Source organism: Colletes gigas, unplaced genomic scaffold (genome assembly GCF_013123115.1).
Source record: "Colletes gigas isolate AHSC1104 unplaced genomic scaffold, ASM1312311v1 Colletes_gigas_Sc00029, whole genome shotgun sequence".
Classification (NCBI taxonomy): domain Eukaryota; kingdom Metazoa; phylum Arthropoda; class Insecta; order Hymenoptera; family Colletidae; genus Colletes; species Colletes gigas.
This window is the reverse complement of record NW_025106658.1, coordinates 344,538-361,512: the sequence shown is the minus strand read 5'-3', so window position 1 is coordinate 361,512 and position 16,975 is coordinate 344,538. Positions and strand designations below refer to the sequence as shown.

The following is a 16,975-nucleotide window of genomic DNA, read 5'->3' as shown; positions in this document are numbered from 1 at the left end:
ACTTTAAACGTTAATAACTTTTTAACGAAGCTTCCACCAACAAATTGGTATTCTTGATTTTTGTATTATTTTGGCCTCTACTATCGCTCATTAAAATTTTTGCTAGAGGTGGCCGAACACCCTGTATATGGGTGACATGATTTCCCACTGAAGAGCTAAAACAATTAATTATCAAGATTAAGTATCAAAGAAACTAAATTCACATAGAAGTCTTGAATTTTAACTAAAGTTTTTTAAAAATAAGTTCAATGAGAATTGGTATGCTAATTTCCAGTTGTCCGACAAAGTTTCGTTTCCCTGGACAATTTGAGGGGCTTAGTGTGGCAGTGAACGTGTTAAAAAGTGAGCGTTACGCCTCGGGGCATCTCCGTGTGAAAGACAGCAGTCGAATTGCTTGATACGATTTCACTTTTTCCCCAAAGGCAGCATCAGCCTAAGAGCGACGATCGATGGAAGCTGTTTCGCCCGGGTTGGATCGGCGACAGTCACGTCGATCTACTTGCCAATTATAATCGCGGCTGAATCGCAGATACCCATCGCCGGATTCCATACGAATCTCACTTCTTAACTTTCCAAAGTATTTCGCGACCGTTCGAAAGGCGGACGCTGCTTTCTAATATTTTAATTCACGGACCCCGATTCCTCCTTGCTAACACTTTGATACATTCCCAGTGCATGGACAACACATACATCCACGTTAAAAAACAAATTAACATAAATAATATTCTACGTTGCTCAATTTTTACACGATAGAACGTAAATATGTAAAATAAATATCAAGTAGCAACACGTTTGGCTTCCGTTTCAAAATAAATTGATAAAACGGTATTAAATGGCTCGTGAAGGATGCCATAAAAGATGAGTTACGAGTTAAAGTGATTGACAAATACATTTACAACTATAGTTTCATTTCACGTCATCGACATCGTAGCTGCGTTAATCATAGAGCGATGAGGAACCAGTTCGATTGCTCCTTGTTAACACTTTGATACATTCCCAGTGCATGGACAACACATACAACCACGTTAAAAAACAAATTAACATAAATAATATTCTACGTTGCTCAATTTTTACACGATAGAACGTAAATATGTAAAATAAATATCAAGTAGCAACACGTTTCGCTTCTGTTTCAAAATAAATTGATAAAACTATTTTCAAAACTATTACAAAAAATTATTTTCGGTTGCAGGGGTTAATTACAATCATTTTTAGTCATTACACATATCGTCGAAATCTTACGCATTTTCTAGAAAAAAATTCGACAATAATGCCTAAATTTTTCTTCGAAAAAACAGAATTTCAAATTATTCTGAAAAAATTATTTTCGGTTGAAGGGGTCAGTTACAATTATTTTTGGTGAATAGACATACCCTCGAAATCCCGACCATTTTCGAGAAAAAAATTCCAGAAGGTGTGACATTTTTCGACGAAAAAAAAAAAAATTGCAAATCATTCTGGAAAAATTATTTTTGGTTGCAGGGGTCAGTTACAATTATTTTTGGTGAATAGACATACCCCCAAAATCTTGCGCATTTTGGAGAAAAAAATTCCTAAACGAAAATGTAATTTATGGCCAGAAATGGTTCCTCGAAATTTCATGTGAATCTTTAAAGTGTCATAACTTCTGAACGGATTGGACGATTTTAATGTTTCAAATTGCAAACAACGCGTATTTTAGCGGAGAATATGTACAAATCGCAAAAGTATTCGATAAGTTGATCCTTGACCCCGCAAAATAAGAAAACCCGCATAAAAATGGTCCAATTTTCAAAAACCCATAACTCCTACAATAGTGAATATATTTAAATGAAACTTTTTTCTGAAGTAGAGCTCATGAGTACCTACAAAAAAGTATTAGACAACTTTCCTATAGGACGTCAAACAAAATTACTAAAAATCAGAAACGAATTTTTAAGAAAAATCGACAAGCCTAATTCGGCAAAAAAAAAGAATTTCCAAATCGTTCTAAAAAAAATATTTTTAGCTAGGAAGATCAATTGCAACTATTTTTGGTTAATACATATACCCTCGAAATCCTACGCATTTTCGAGAAAAAAATTCGAGTATGTGCTGAAATTTGTCGACAAAATTAAAATATTTCAAATCGTCCTGGAAAAATTATTTTCGGTTGCAGGGGTCAATTACAATTATTTTTTATCATTACACATACCCCCGAAATCCTACGCGTTTCCCAGAAAAAAATTCGTCAAGGGTGCCGAAATTTTTCTTCGAAAAATCAGAATTTCAAATCGTTTTGAAAAAATTATTTTCAGTTGTGGGGGTCAATTACAATCATTTTTAGTCATTACACATATCGCCGAAATCCTACGCATTATCTAGAAAAAAATTCGAGAAGATGCCTAAATTTTTCTTCGAAAAAACAGAATTTCAAATCGTTCTGAAAAAATTATTTTCAGTTGTGGGGATCAATTACAATCATTTTTGGTGATTACACATACCCCCGAATTCCTGCGCATTTTCGAGAAAAAAATTCAAAACGAGCGGAACTTTAAAAGTTAATAACTTTTTAACGAAGCCTCCATAAACAAATTAGTATTCTTGATATTCGTCCTATTTTGGCCTCTAAAATCTCGCACTACAATTTTTCCCAGGGGTTGTCGAACACCCTGTATATGTATAATAATATGATTTTCAAATGATCTTGAAAACGAAAAATTCAAAGTATACTTTTAATGCTTCCATTGCACGAAGAAATAGTAGAGGAAAAAGTTGAATAGTATAATAATTTCATTTCTTTTTACAAGTTGCAACGATGCATTTGAAAAATGCAATTGCAAATTTTTCAAGACTTATCAATCATCAACAACATTCGATCTTTGGAAGACAAAAGCTCTAGTGAATATTAAAATACACTTAGCTATCGATAGTTTATCGTCACGATAACGTAAACAGGAAGTAGGAACTTTAGAAAATATTTCATGACGTAAGCAAACTTTAATAACTTCAATAATTAAAATTTCTCAGGAATTACTACTTTTTCATTGTATCTTGATATCTTTTTACACAGATATAATCCGAGAAATCGATAGAAAAATGAATTTGTAGAGAAATGGACGCTGTCCTAATCCAGTCGTAAACGAATTTTTAATTTTTCAAGGTGGAAAATGGCCGCTGACCAGTCTAGCGTCGCGTCCTTATCGCGACTTATCCCGTGCTCGAATGATAACAAATATACTAGAACGGCTGTTCTTTTTTACCGTCGAACTTTCCATATAAACGGGCAGCGCGATCGCGCGTCACGTAATCGTAATCATGAAGAGCATCGGTCATATTGTCATCCTACTGGCGGCGGTCGCGTTGACTTCCGCCGAAATCAAGAACAAGGGATGGTGGAAAAATATGGTCTTCTATCAAATATACCCGCGAAGCTTCATGGACTCTGACAACGATGGCGTCGGGGACTTGAAAGGTACGATGATCCTCGACATTTCGACCAAACGTGCGATTTTTTTCGTTCAGCTCGAATCTATTTTCTCCGGGGGGTTTTTCTCGAAATAAGACAGTGCTTTCTTGGAGTCCTCGCGATCCATCGATCGCCATCGTGAACGGATTGTCGTGAAATTAACGCCGCCATCTTTGACACATGTGTGAATGTGAATCAGTTTAAAGTCACGCCTAAGATCCAACGTCCTTGTAATTAATCATTCCAACGCGCTAATTACTCTCTGTTCCTGTAAACACAATCTATCAGGTGTCGCTCTCGTTTCGAGTATTTTTTATTCCTCATATTATTAGAGATGCATTTCTATTGTTTTTATTTAGCTTCCTATAATTCGGAAAATTGTGTTCCTAGTTTCGAGAATTTAGTTTTCGATCAGAAAATTCGATGAGATCAGTTGTTGAGGAACAACGAGCAATAGTATTTAGACACTTAGAGCATTTTCTATTGAATTATAGTAGAATATTCCATCAAATTATAATTATAATCCATTTTCATCTATACAGGGTGTTCGGCCACCTCTAGCAAAAATTTTAATGAGCGATAGTAGAGGCCAAAATAAGACAAAAATCAAGAATACCAATTTGTTGATGGAAGCTTCGTTAAAAAGTTATTAACGTTTAAAGTGCCGCCCTTACTGAATTTTTTTCTCGAAAATGCGCAAGATTTCGGGGGTATGTCTATTCACCAAAAATGACTGTAATTGAACCCCACAACCGAAAATAATTTTTCCACAACGATTTGCAATTTTTTAATTCTCTCGAATAATTTCACACCTTCTTTATTTTTTTTCTCGAAAGTGGGCAGGATTTCGTGGGTATGTCTAATGACAAAAACTGATTGCAATTGAACCCCGCAACCGAAAATAATTTTTCCACAACGATTTGCAATTTTTTTTCTCCGTTGAAAAATTTAGGCACCTGATTGGATTTTCAGTAAGGAATTTTTTTCTCGAAAGTGCGTACGATTTCGGAGGTATGCGTAATGATAAAGAATGATTGTAATTGATCCCCGCAACCGAAAATAATTTTTTTAGAACGATTTGAAAAATTTTTTTTCGCCGAAATATTTCACCACCTACTCGATTTTTTTTCTCGAAAGTAGATAGGATTTCGGAGGTATGCGTGCTCACCAAAAATGATTGTAGTTGACCCCCGCAACCGAAAATAATTTTTCCAGAACGATTTGAAATTTTTGAATTTAATTGTTAATAACTTTTTAACGAAGCTTCCATCAACAAATTAGTATTCTTGATTTTCGTCTTATTTTGGCCTCTACTATCGCTCATTAAAATTTTTGCTAGAGGTGTATATCTGCCTCGTTCTTTTAACGATTTCTGACATTTTCATTCCTTTTCCAAGATTTTTCATTAATCCTTCTCCGATTTGGGACATATTTTTCGTTATTGCAATCTGAATGCTCTCGAGAAGCTTCTCTATTAGGTGAAAATCAGGCTATTTCATCACTGTTATGCTAGAATTTTCTTATACTTGTCACAAATAATCCTTACACAATTTTGCAATTAACTTTGGCTTGTTATCGTGCATAAAAGTGGAATTGGTTCCTATTATTCGATTTTTAATGTGTTCATTTTTTAACATTCCAGTTATTTCAATTAAACCTCTAACTCTACTGTTACCAATATAAAAATCTCACTATAACGGACGAACTTTCGTGCTTAACTGTCTCTTATTTATTTTTTGCATTGTATTGAATATAAATATCTCAAATTATAAGAAACTCTATATTATAAGAAACTCTTCCATTGTCGAGTCTTCGTGATATTCAGCCTATTGAAATCTCTCAGCCTGATTTCACATTTTTAACGATTGCCTTTCGACAACTGAACGATCACAGATACCGTAAAAGTAACCTTTTTATTAGCAAAATTGCATCGTTTCAATTTTTATTCGATTTTTCAGTGCTTTCGAAGGCTGTCTGTCTTCTATCACGTTTATTGGATGTTTTAGTATGTCGGTTTGTACCGTTCGAACGTTCTGATTACTTCACATAGGAGCAAACTTTTTTTACAGTATAAGCTCAATTTTGAAATTTCCATTTTCCTTATAATTTCTCCAAAATAATTATGAAATATACTTTAGACCATAGGGTAATTCTTAGAGATAGTTTTATTTTAAAATTCTTCTTCTTTTGTACAGGAAAAAGGCACAGGATGTTAAATTGTTATTAAAAATTTTGTTACGCTTCACAGTAGTTTTAAATAATTATATAAGAGTAATCAAGATAGAGGATCACAACGAAGTTATGCAGTCATCCTGAATTAAAATCTAATCGCAGACACTGTTGTTTAAATACAGCGAAGAGAAACTGTATAAATATTGAACAATTTCAAAAGTTTCTATAACTAAATCAATCATATTCGTCCAATTAAATAATCCTAAAAATGAAGTTGGAAATGGAATTGGAAAAATCTACAAAAAACAAGTCAAGTGTCCTAACACTTTTATTAATTTTAATTATTTACCCAGTAATAAAATTTCTGGTTAATTATTCATGATGAATAAGTTTCTTTGTTGAAAATAGCTTGTAAATTGTACGTGTCTGTAGATGGAGTTGAAAAAAACGTGAAACGATTTGGTCACGCTTTTGGATCACAAAAGAATTGTTAATGCAAAAGTCGAAGAATCGTCGTCTCTGAAATAATAAATCATATTGTTCTATTTTGCTTCCTTGAGGTTTGTGGATGACATCACTCGTGAGAAGAGGAGTCTGGCATAATTATGCTTCTGACATCCTGCTTCCTTTCGTTCACGTTGGTGATGTAACGTGCAAGCAATCTTTAGGTGTTATTCGTAATTATTGCAAATTTAGTGAATGTTATTTTAGTAGAAAAATATTGTATTTTATGTTCTAGATTGTTTTTTTGCACGTAGAATCACTTTCTTCTCGATTGTATAGTTCGATTCTTTCTATAGGAGTCTGAAACATGACAATGATTCGGAAGTGGCCATAAAAATACGCTTATCGCAACGAAAACTTAGTTCAACGCTTAATCTTTAGGTGTTGTTCGTAATTAGAAGGATTATTGCAAATTTAGAGAATGTTATTTTAGTAGAAAAATATTGTATTTTATGTTCTAGATTGATTTTTTGCACGTAGAATCACTTTATTCTCGATTGTATAGTTCGATTCTTTCTATAGGAGTCTGAAACATGGCAATGATTCGGAAGTGGCCATAAAAATACGCTTATCGCAACGAAAACTTAGTTCAACGCTTAATCTTTAGGTGTTGTTCGTAATTAGAAGGATTATTGCAAATTTAGAGAATGTTATTTTAGTAGAAAAATATTGTATTTTATGTTCTAGATTGATTTTTTGCACGTAGAATCACTTTATTCTCGATTGTATAGTTCGATTCTTTCTATAGGAGTCTGAAACATGGCAATGATTCGGAAGTGGCCATAAAAATACGCCTATCGCAACGAAAACTTAGTTCAACACTTTTCTAAACACTATTCTCGTTGTTCAGTGCTAATAGAATAAAAAATCATGGACTTTTCGAGCTTCTACTTACGTTTATTGGCACGAAGAGTAGATTCTTTGGGTTCGTAACTTACCTGAAAAGAGAAAGATACGTTAATAAGATGCTCGTCTAAGAAGGAAGAGATCGAATCATGAAATGAAAAATACAGAAATGGAATATTTCATTATATTAATGCGAAACCTGATAAGCACATTCGTACACGCCCTTCGATATTAAACTGTTTTGGTTCTGATGCGTCAAGATATTCAAGTTTATCGCCATACGGCATTTGATAATACTTCGAAAGGCTGCACACAGCGACTATCAGTCGCACTTGTCCGATAAAAACAGAAAAAAACGAACGTTCTTGCAATACTGCGTGTCGGGAACAAAATCGCGAGCTTTTTAACCTATTTAAATTACTGAAATCGTCGTTAAAATTGTTTTCTAAATCGAGGGAAATTCGAATTGGGGTTCGTAATTGAAATTAAAATAAAAAAAATTTACCATATATATATACAGGGTGTTCGGCCACCTCTAGCAAAAATTTTAATGAGCGATAGTAGAGGCCAAAATAAGACGAAAATCAAGAATACTAATTTGTTGATGGAAGCTTCGTTAAAAAGTTATTAACAATTAAATTCAAAAATTTCAAATCGTTCTGGAAAAATTATTTTCGGTTGCGGGGGTCAACTACAATCATTTTTGGTGAGTACGCATACCTCCGAAATCCTATCTACTTTCGAGAAAAAAAATCGAGTAGGTGGTGAAATTTTTCGGCGAAAAAAAATTTTTCAAATCGTTCTAAAAAAATTATTTTCGGTTGCGGGGATCAATTAGAATCATTCTTTATCATTACACATACCTCCGAAATCGTACGCACTTTCGAGAAAAAAATTCCTTACTGAAAATCCAATTAGGTGCCTAAATTTTTCAACGGAGAAAAAAAATTGCAAATCGTTGTGGAAAAATTATTTTCGGCTGCGGGGGTCAATTACAATCAGTTTTTGTCATTAGACATACCCACGAAATCCTGCCCACTTTCGAGAAAAAAAATAGAGAAGGTGTGAAATTATTCGAGAAAATTAAAAAATTGCAAATCGTTGTGGAAAAATTATTTTCGGTTGTAGGGTTCAATTACAGTCATTTTTGGTGAATAGACATACCCCCGAAATCTTGCGGATTTTCGAGAAAAAAATTCAGTAAGGGCGGCACTTTAAACGTTAATAACTTTTTAACGAAGCTTCCATCAACAAATTGGTATTCTTGATTTTTGTCTTATTTTGGCCTCTACTATCGCTCATTAAAATTTTTGCTAGAGGTGGCCGAACACCCTGTATATGTTAGCTCGAAGTGTTAGATAACAGATACCTACTTGCACCCCAATGATTAAGAAGAAACATCTATCTTAAGTTTTTTAATGATTTTCTTTTAATGATTTAAGTGAGTGAATTTACTTTGTTCGAGTGTTACTTGATCTGAGAAATTTCAGAAAAATTTCAGTATGCTTCGAGCCACATTTCTAATCCCAAACACTAATTTCACGTGTATATTTGATAGAAACGAAATTTTATTGTTTCAAGTGTTAAGTGATTCTATCGTATAAAGTCTTATTCAAGTTGTATAAATGAATTATAGAATTATGTATCTGTCAATAAATGCACACAAATAATTAATTACTTATTTAATCAGTTAATAATTTATGCAGAAATGTATTTTAACACTTTACCGACCGGTAGCGGTTGATTAATCGGCTATCGGTCGGTAAGCGCTGGTCGGTAAAACAGTTGATTAATACGCTATCGGTCGGTAAGTGTTGGCCGGTAAAAAAGTCGATTAATAGGCTATCGGTCGGTAATGTGTTAACGATCGGTACAGAATTAACTTGAGAATAAGATAACGAATGAAAATAAAATTCGTCGGTAATGTCGGATAGAAATTAATTTGCATTCGTTTGATATTGTTTTGACAGGTATGATGAGTAAATTGGCGCACATTAAGGATTCCGGAATTGGAGCAATCTGGTTGTCGCCGATCTATAAGAGCCCTATGCGCGATTTCGGATACGATATATCAGATTTCAAAAGTGTCGACAAAATCTTTGGAACTTTGGACGATCTGAAGAATCTTATAGCCAAGGCCAAAGAGCTGAAATTAAAGGTATATCATGCATACGCATACTCGATATTACTGCATTAGAAATATTTCAAATTCAATAATTAGAATCAGTCAATTCTGCATTATACGCGTCAGGAAACAATCAATGATTCTAACGATAGAATCAACACATCGTAAAATTAACACTTTACCGACCGGTAGCGGTTGATTAATCGGCTATCGGTCGGTAAGCGTTGGTCGGTAAAACAGTTGATTAATAGGCTATCGGTCGGTAAGCGTTGGCCGGTAAAACAGTCGATTAATAGGCTATCGGTCGGTAATGTGTTTATAAACATTTGAATTTTAACTATTTTGCTCTGATCAGCGAGAGCGGAATTTAAATTGAATTTTAAATATCGTGTGATTAAAATATGACGAAAAGGAGACTTCTTTTTGAAATTAAAAGGAAAAGTCAGCTCAATGTTCGATAAAGTAAAACCAACAACGATTGGAAGCATTCATAGATATCAGGTTAAAAAAGCAGAATCGTGTATTCGTTACAATTGGTAATATTTTCATTAATTTTTAACCTAAGAAAATTTATAGTGCATGATTATTTCTCTATTTTTCTCGTTCCTCGATACTCGAAGGATTAATGTACCTCCCACGCTCGCCGCCAGAGGGAGTCGCGCTCTCACAAGTGCTCGACCGACTCCTCGGTTGCTATACAGGGCGGTAATCGTTTCGAGTCATAACTCCGTTATTATTGCATTCACAAGAAAATGCCAAATGAGAAAGATAAATGGTTCGAAGAGCACTACATCCGTAGGCCTTTAAATTTTTTTTAGATGCAACAGCGCGTGTGCAATCAACAATTGCATCATTTCTTTAAATAGAAACGCATATTTTTTTTTGCGCAGATCGATTCCTCTGTTCATTCTACGTAAAAAATGATTAGGGTACAATGGCCAAAAAATTATTAGATCTCGAGATATTTTCAAAAAATGTCTTCATCGAACCACATATACAGGGTGGTCCACGCAATTGTTTATAACACCGTTATTATTGCATTTACGAGAAAATGCCAAAGGAGAAAGATAAATGGTTCGAGGAGCACTACATCCGTAGGCCTTTAAATTTTTTTTAGATGCAACAGTACATGTACAATTAACAATTGCATCATTTCTTTAAATAGAAACGCATATTTTTTTTTGCGCAGATCGATTCCTCTGTTCATTCTACGTAAAAAATGATTAGGGTACCATGGCCATAAAATGATTAGTTCTCGAGATATTTCCACACGTTAATATAGATTTATGATTTCTTGAAAGGTGACACAGAAAAAAACATTATGATATGTCGTTCGATTAAATATTGATGACAGTCGATGAATGTTCTTTACCAAAAAATATTAATACTTTACCGACCGGTAGTGGTTGATTAATCGGCTATCGGTCGGTAAGCGTTGGTCGGTAAAGAAGTTGATTAATACGCTATCGGTCGGTAAGCGTTGGTCGGTAAAACAGTCGATTAATAGGCTATCGGTCGGCAATGTGTTAACGTTATTCGAGTCTCTCATGTACATTGCAATAATACGTTTGAGTTTAGAAATGTCAACAAGAATCTTTGTTCGGCGTATTTTAATTTTGATCTGTTATTTTTCCGAAAACTTTTGCGCATTGTCCATTCAATTTGTTGATAATTGTAAGCATGCAAATAAGTTTCTTCTCGGTGTTCAGGTTATTCTAGATCTCGTTCCTAATCATACTTCCGACGAACACGACTGGTTCAAACTGAGTTTAAATAAAACGGGCAAGTATGTTGATTATTACATATGGGATAACGGAACTGTGGTAAATGATGTTCCTAAAGAGCCAAACAACTGGCTCAGTGTGTTCAATGGTTCAGGTTGGACATATAATAAGGATCGAAAACAATTCTACTATCACCAATTCTATCCAGCACAACCCGATTTGAATTACTTAAACGAGAACGTACAGAACGAGATGAAGGTACAGTAATATCATCTTTACCAGAGATAGTTAAAATATATTCCACGAACGCCTTATTAATTAGGATTCTATTTGTAATCGAATCACTGAAAGTATTTGTGTAATTACAAAACACTTTTATAGATATCTTGTGCTCGTCCGGTCGGTGAATCTTCACGAAGATAATTATATTTTACTTATCGTGATTTATTGTAAACGTTTTCTAGGACGTGATCAAATATTGGTTGGACTTCGGGGTTGATGGATTCCGTATAGATGCTGTACCGCATTTGATCGAGGATAAACAAAAACGAGACGAGCCTGAAAGTGGAACACCAGGTGCTAAACCAACCGATTTTAATTACTTAAATCATATTTATACTAAGGATCAGGATGAAACGTATAAGCTGGTGCAAAGTTGGCGGGATTTCGTAGACAAATACGCTGAAGATTCTAGCAGGGACGAAATAGTAAGAAAAAATTCCATTTCAATTTTTTTACGATCAATTAGGATAATCGAAAATTCGAAACGCGTGATTAGGTGTACAAAACTGAAACATTAGATGAAAATTATTGTGGAAATATTTTGGAAAATTATGAGTGAGATAGTCACAGTGATGAGAAGAGACATAATTAAAAACTACTTTATCTTGTAATAAGAAGAATTTTAGCAAACAATAGTTGTTTTTATTACCAATGAAAGTGTCATTTGTTAGTTATCTTTCTGCTTGTCATTGCAAGATTATTATGTTCAGAGATTTATTTAATTGTTTAGACAATCTTGGAAACGATAAGTTAATATTACAGATTTTAATATTACAATAGTAATTAGCAGTTAAATTTTCCGCGGTTGCATTCGATATGTGTGAACGGTGTAATATGTAATTGTTTATTGTTTCAAATTACAGGTGCTAATGACGGAGGCATACACCAATTTGAACAACACGATCAAGTACTACAACTTTGGCGCGAACGTTCCATTCAACTTCAAATTCATAACAGACGTGAACGCGAACTCCACTGCGACCGATTTTCAGAATGTTATAGACAACTGGATAAAGCTTACGCCAAACGAGAAAGTCCCGAATTGGGTGGTATGTCAATAACTGATCAGCTTATATCTATAGAAGAATACTTACGTCAAAATTATCAAATTTTTCAATTTCAATTTCAATGAAAATATGTTAATATACAGGGTGTTCAGACACACCTGAAACAAATTTTAATGGGAGATTCCAGAGGCAAAAATAAGACGAAAATCAAGAATATCAATCTGTTCATTGGGGCTTCACTAAAAAGTTATTAACAAATTAAATTAGAAAAATTTCAAGTCATCCTGAAAAAATTATATTTAGTCACAGGGGTCAATTACAAGCATTTTTGGTGAATAGACATACCCTCGAAATCCTGACCATTTTCGAGAAAAAAATTCGAGTAGCTACTGAAATTTTTAGACGAAATTAAAAAATTTCAAATCATACTAGAAAAATTATATTTAGTTACAAGGGTTAATTACAAGCATTTTTGGTGACTAGACATATCCTCGAATTTCTATGCACTTTCGAGAAAAAAATTCGAGTAGGTACTGAAATTTTTAGACGAAATTAGAAAATTTCAAATTATGCTAAAAAAAATATATTTAGTTACTAGGGTTAATTACAAGCATTTTTGGTGAATACACATACACCTGAAATTATACCCACTTTCGAGAAAAAAATTCGAGTATGTACTGAAATTTGAAGACGAAATTAAAAAATTTCAAATCATTCTGGAAAAATTATTTTCTATTGCGCGGGTTAATTACAATCATTTTTTGTGAATAGACATACCCACGAAATCCTGACCATTTTCGAGAAAAAAATTCCTTACCGAAATTCTAATGTGAGGCCTGAAATGTTTCCCTAAAATTTCATGTGAATCTTTAAAACATCATAACTTCTGAACGGATTGGACGATTTTAATGTTTCAAAATGCAAACTACGCGTATTTTAGCGGAGAATATGTACAAATTGCAAAAATATTCGAAAAGTTGATCCTTGACCCTGCAAAATGCGAAAAACCCCATAAAAATGGTCCAATTTTCAAACAGTCAGAACTCCCACAATAGTGAATATATTTCATTGAAATTTTTTTCTAAAGTAGTGCTCATAGGTACCTACAAATAAGTATTAGACAATTTTTCTAAAGGGTGTCAAACAAAATTACTAAAAATCAAAAACCAATTTTTAAGGAAAATCGACGGGGGGTTGGGTGCCTAAAAAGAAAAAATTTCAAATCTTTTTAAAAAAATTATTTCTAGTTTCTGAGGTCAAATACAATCATTTTTGGTGAATAGACATACCCCCGAATTCCTACGCATTTTCGAGAAAAAAATTCAGTAATTGGACGAATTTTTTGACAAAATTAAAAAATTTCAAATCGTTCCGGAAAAATTATTTTCGCTTGCAAGAGTCAATTACAATTATTTTTGGTGAATAGACATACCCCCAAAATCCTACCCACTTTCGAGAAAAAAATTCGTGTAGATGGGCAAATTTTATTAACAACTTTGTGAATAACTTTTTAACGAAGCCTCCATCAACGAATTAGTATTCTTGATTTTCGTCTTATTTTGGCCTCTAGAATCTTCCATTAAAATTGTTCCCAGGGATTCTAATTTCCAGCTCATCCTAATTTAATTTCATTAAAAATTCATTGTCTAAGATTGAAAGTATTTGTTACTTAAGATTTCAATTTTATCAAGAGGATCTAAGTCCTAAGTACGACTACATGGCGCATACTAAGATGGCGCTGCGGTGGGACGAGCAATCCCCCTTCAAGACTCTAATTTCCAGCTCATCCTAATTTAATTTCATTGAAAATTCATTGTCTAAGATTGAAAGTATTTGTTACTTAAGATTTCAATTTTATCAAGAGAATCTAAGTCCTAAGTACGACTACATGGCGCATACTAAGATGGCGCTGCGGTGGGACGAGCAATCCCCCTTCAAGACTCTAATTTCCAGCTCATCCTAATTTAATTTCATTAAAAATTCATTGTCTAAGATTGAAAGTATTTGTTACTTAAGATTTCAATTTTATCAAGAGGATCTAAGTCCTAAGTACGACTACATGGCGCATACTAAGATGGCGCTGCGGTGGGACGAGCAATCCCCCTTCAAGACTCTAATTTCCAGCTCATCCTAATTTAATTTCATTAAAAATTCATTGTCTAAGATTGAAAGTATTTGTTACTTAAGATTTCAATTTTATCAAGAGGATCTAAGTCCTAAGTACGACTACATGGCGCATACTAAGATGGCGCTGCGGTGGGACGAGCAATCCCCCTTCAAGACTCTAATTTCCAGCTCATCCTAATTTAATTTCATTAAAAATTCATTGTCTAAGATTGAAAGTATTTGTTACTTAAGATTTCAATTTTATCAAGAGGATCTAAGTCCTAAGTACGACTACATGGCGCATACTAAGATGGCGCTGCGGTGGGGCGAGCAAACCCCCTTCACAATATGTACTATTGGCAGATGTGATGATGACACACTATCCACGAACTAAACGACGCAAAGGGTAAAAAGAACTATCCGTAAGTTCCACTTAATCCCCTCCAGTGTTTAGGTTCTTGACTTCTTTAGAGACTTCCTGATCGACTTACCCAATAATAACCAAGAATCTAAGAAGAGAAGCCGCCTCTTGCGTCGTTCAGTTTCTAAGTAGCCATCATCTCATCTAACAATAGTAGTTACATAGTTATTACAATTAACACTTTCACTGCCACGTCACCCATATATGAGTGACAAGACTTTAACACAATTTATTCTGAAATTGAAATTGAAATGTCAAATAAATTTGTATGGGACGAAGTTTAACGTGGCTACGAAAATAAGCACCGAAGACAAATTTTAAGTTATGCAGGTTACAGTTGTTTAAAATCCAAGTTTCTGGACTCGTAAAAAATTGTAACTCGCAAAACTCTTCATATTCAACGTTTTCATCTGTGGCGTCGCTTCCAATGCTCGCCACCAGAGGGCTCGCGCTCTCACAAGCGCTCCCACGACATCTCGATTGCTATATATTCAATCCTCGACCAAAACGCGCCCCTTACTTTCCTTTTCTACCTCTATTAGCTTTCGAGAAATATAACTGAACAAGTATTTTAATAATATAAGCATTATTAATAATATAAATATTATTATAAGTATTTTCCCCACTATGGAACTGAAACAATTCATTTTGAAATTGAAATTGAAACGTTAAATAAATTTGTATAGGAGCATGTTCAACGTGGTTACGAAAATAAATACCGAAGACAAATTTTAAGTTATGCAGTTTACAATTGGTTATAATTGAAGCTTTGAGCTCGTAGAAAATTGTAAATTGTGGTTTTGGTGTGGCAGTCAACGTGTTAATCATAACTTTAAGGAAAATTATCACAATTTGAACATACAAAAAATTAAAATCTAATACTTTTCAGTGCTAGAAATATTGTGGCTTTAAAAATGAAGGCTTTTAATTTGTTGTTCATTTCATTTTTAAAGTTCCATCGACCCAAGAGACCATCATAAAAATTTGTACGGTTTTGATGTGGCTTGAATTCTTCCTTTAACATCTTAAAGATCACTTCGTACCAAACTTATTGTTTCCATAACGAGAGTAACATCAATAAGAACTACACGTGTAATTAGAGGACTTATTTTCGTGTATCTTTCACACAAAGTCGCCAATTTTCAACAGCCTGTGCCAATTTTTTTTTACACGCGTTCAGAAGCACACTATATTTACCTATACTGGTGCTGTCATGTGAAAAATAATACGTTTATTGCAGATGGGGAATCACGATCGCAGCCGTGTTGCCACCCGTTATCCCGACAGAGAGGATCAGATGATAATGTTGGCAATGATCTTGCCAGGTGTTGCGGTAACGTACTACGGGGAGGAAATAGGCATGGCGGATAACACCGAGATCAACGTGACCGATTCTCGCGATGTTTGCCGTACACCGTTCCAGTGGGACGACAGTGCCCAAGCAGGTGAGTGAGGAATCGTCTAAGCACGCTATTCGCTGATACGCAACACTCCACCGAAGAAACAGTTCAACTTCGTTTCTCGTTTGTCGACTTAAATTGTTTCTTCGGTTGCACGTGTGATCCATCTTCGTTCGAAGATCTAATGATTGCAACACGCGTGACAAGCAATTTCATTCGAACGTTTACGTCCTCGTTCACTGTTGTTTCTTGTATTAAATTGTCACCGTTATTTGTACCAGTATCCTAATATCTAAATTGTAATACAAAGTTGTTCCTTTAAATTGATAGGGCACCACTGTCTGTGGAATCAAATAATATCTCCTCGCAGGTCTTTAAATTTAAACAATTTAAACAAGACAATTTTAATTTAAACGAGAATAAAATAGCATGTTTCTAATTAATGTAGAAACAAGTTGATTAGAAAAATATATATACAGGGTGTTCGACCACACCTGGGAAAAATTTTAATGGGAGATTCTAGACGCCAAAATAAGACGAAAATCAAGAATACTAATTTGTTGATGGAGGCTTTGTTAAAAAGTTATTAACATTTAAAGTTCCGCTCGTTTTGAATTTTTTTAACGAAAATGAGCAACATTTTGGGGGTATATCTATTCACCAAAAGTGACTGTAATTTACCCCTGCAATTGAAAATAATTTTTCCAAAACGATTTGAAATTTTTTTTTTCAGTCGAAAAATTTCAAATATTCTCGAATTTTTTTCTCGAAAGTGAGTAGTATTTCGAGGATACGACTAATGACCAAAAATAATTGTAATATACCCCTGCGAATGAAAATAATTTTTTCAAAACGATTTGAAATTTTTTTTTTCAGTCGAAAAATTTCAAATATTCTCGAATTTTTTTCTCGAAAGTGAGTAGTATTTCGAGGATACGACTAATGACCAAAAATAATTGCA

General features: G+C 34.0%; 2 protein-coding genes across 3 annotated transcripts in view; one reads left to right on the top strand and one right to left on the bottom strand.

Moving 5' to 3' along the window:
* Positions 1-16,975, bottom strand: part of LOC122401826 (calcium/calmodulin-dependent 3',5'-cyclic nucleotide phosphodiesterase 1-like) — a 442,112-nt gene that overhangs the window by 109,674 nt on the left and 315,463 nt on the right. The window lies entirely within an intron of this gene.
* LOC122401828 (maltase 1-like) overlaps positions 3,262-16,975 on the top strand; it is a 40,707-nt gene continuing 26,993 nt past the window's right edge. The window contains exons 1-6 of one of the 2 annotated variants that reach the window (XM_043404208.1): positions 3,262-3,433; positions 8,920-9,107; positions 10,784-11,056; positions 11,263-11,505; positions 11,944-12,129; positions 15,855-16,059. In XM_043404208.1, coding sequence (XP_043260143.1) covers positions 3,277-3,433; positions 8,920-9,107; positions 10,784-11,056; positions 11,263-11,505; positions 11,944-12,129; positions 15,855-16,059 — 1,252 coding nt within the window. In that variant the 5' untranslated portion in view covers positions 3,262-3,276. The remainder of the gene's footprint in view (positions 3,434-8,919; positions 9,108-10,783; positions 11,057-11,262; positions 11,506-11,943; positions 12,130-15,854; positions 16,060-16,975) is intronic. The other variant, XR_006259465.1, reaches the window with a different exon arrangement.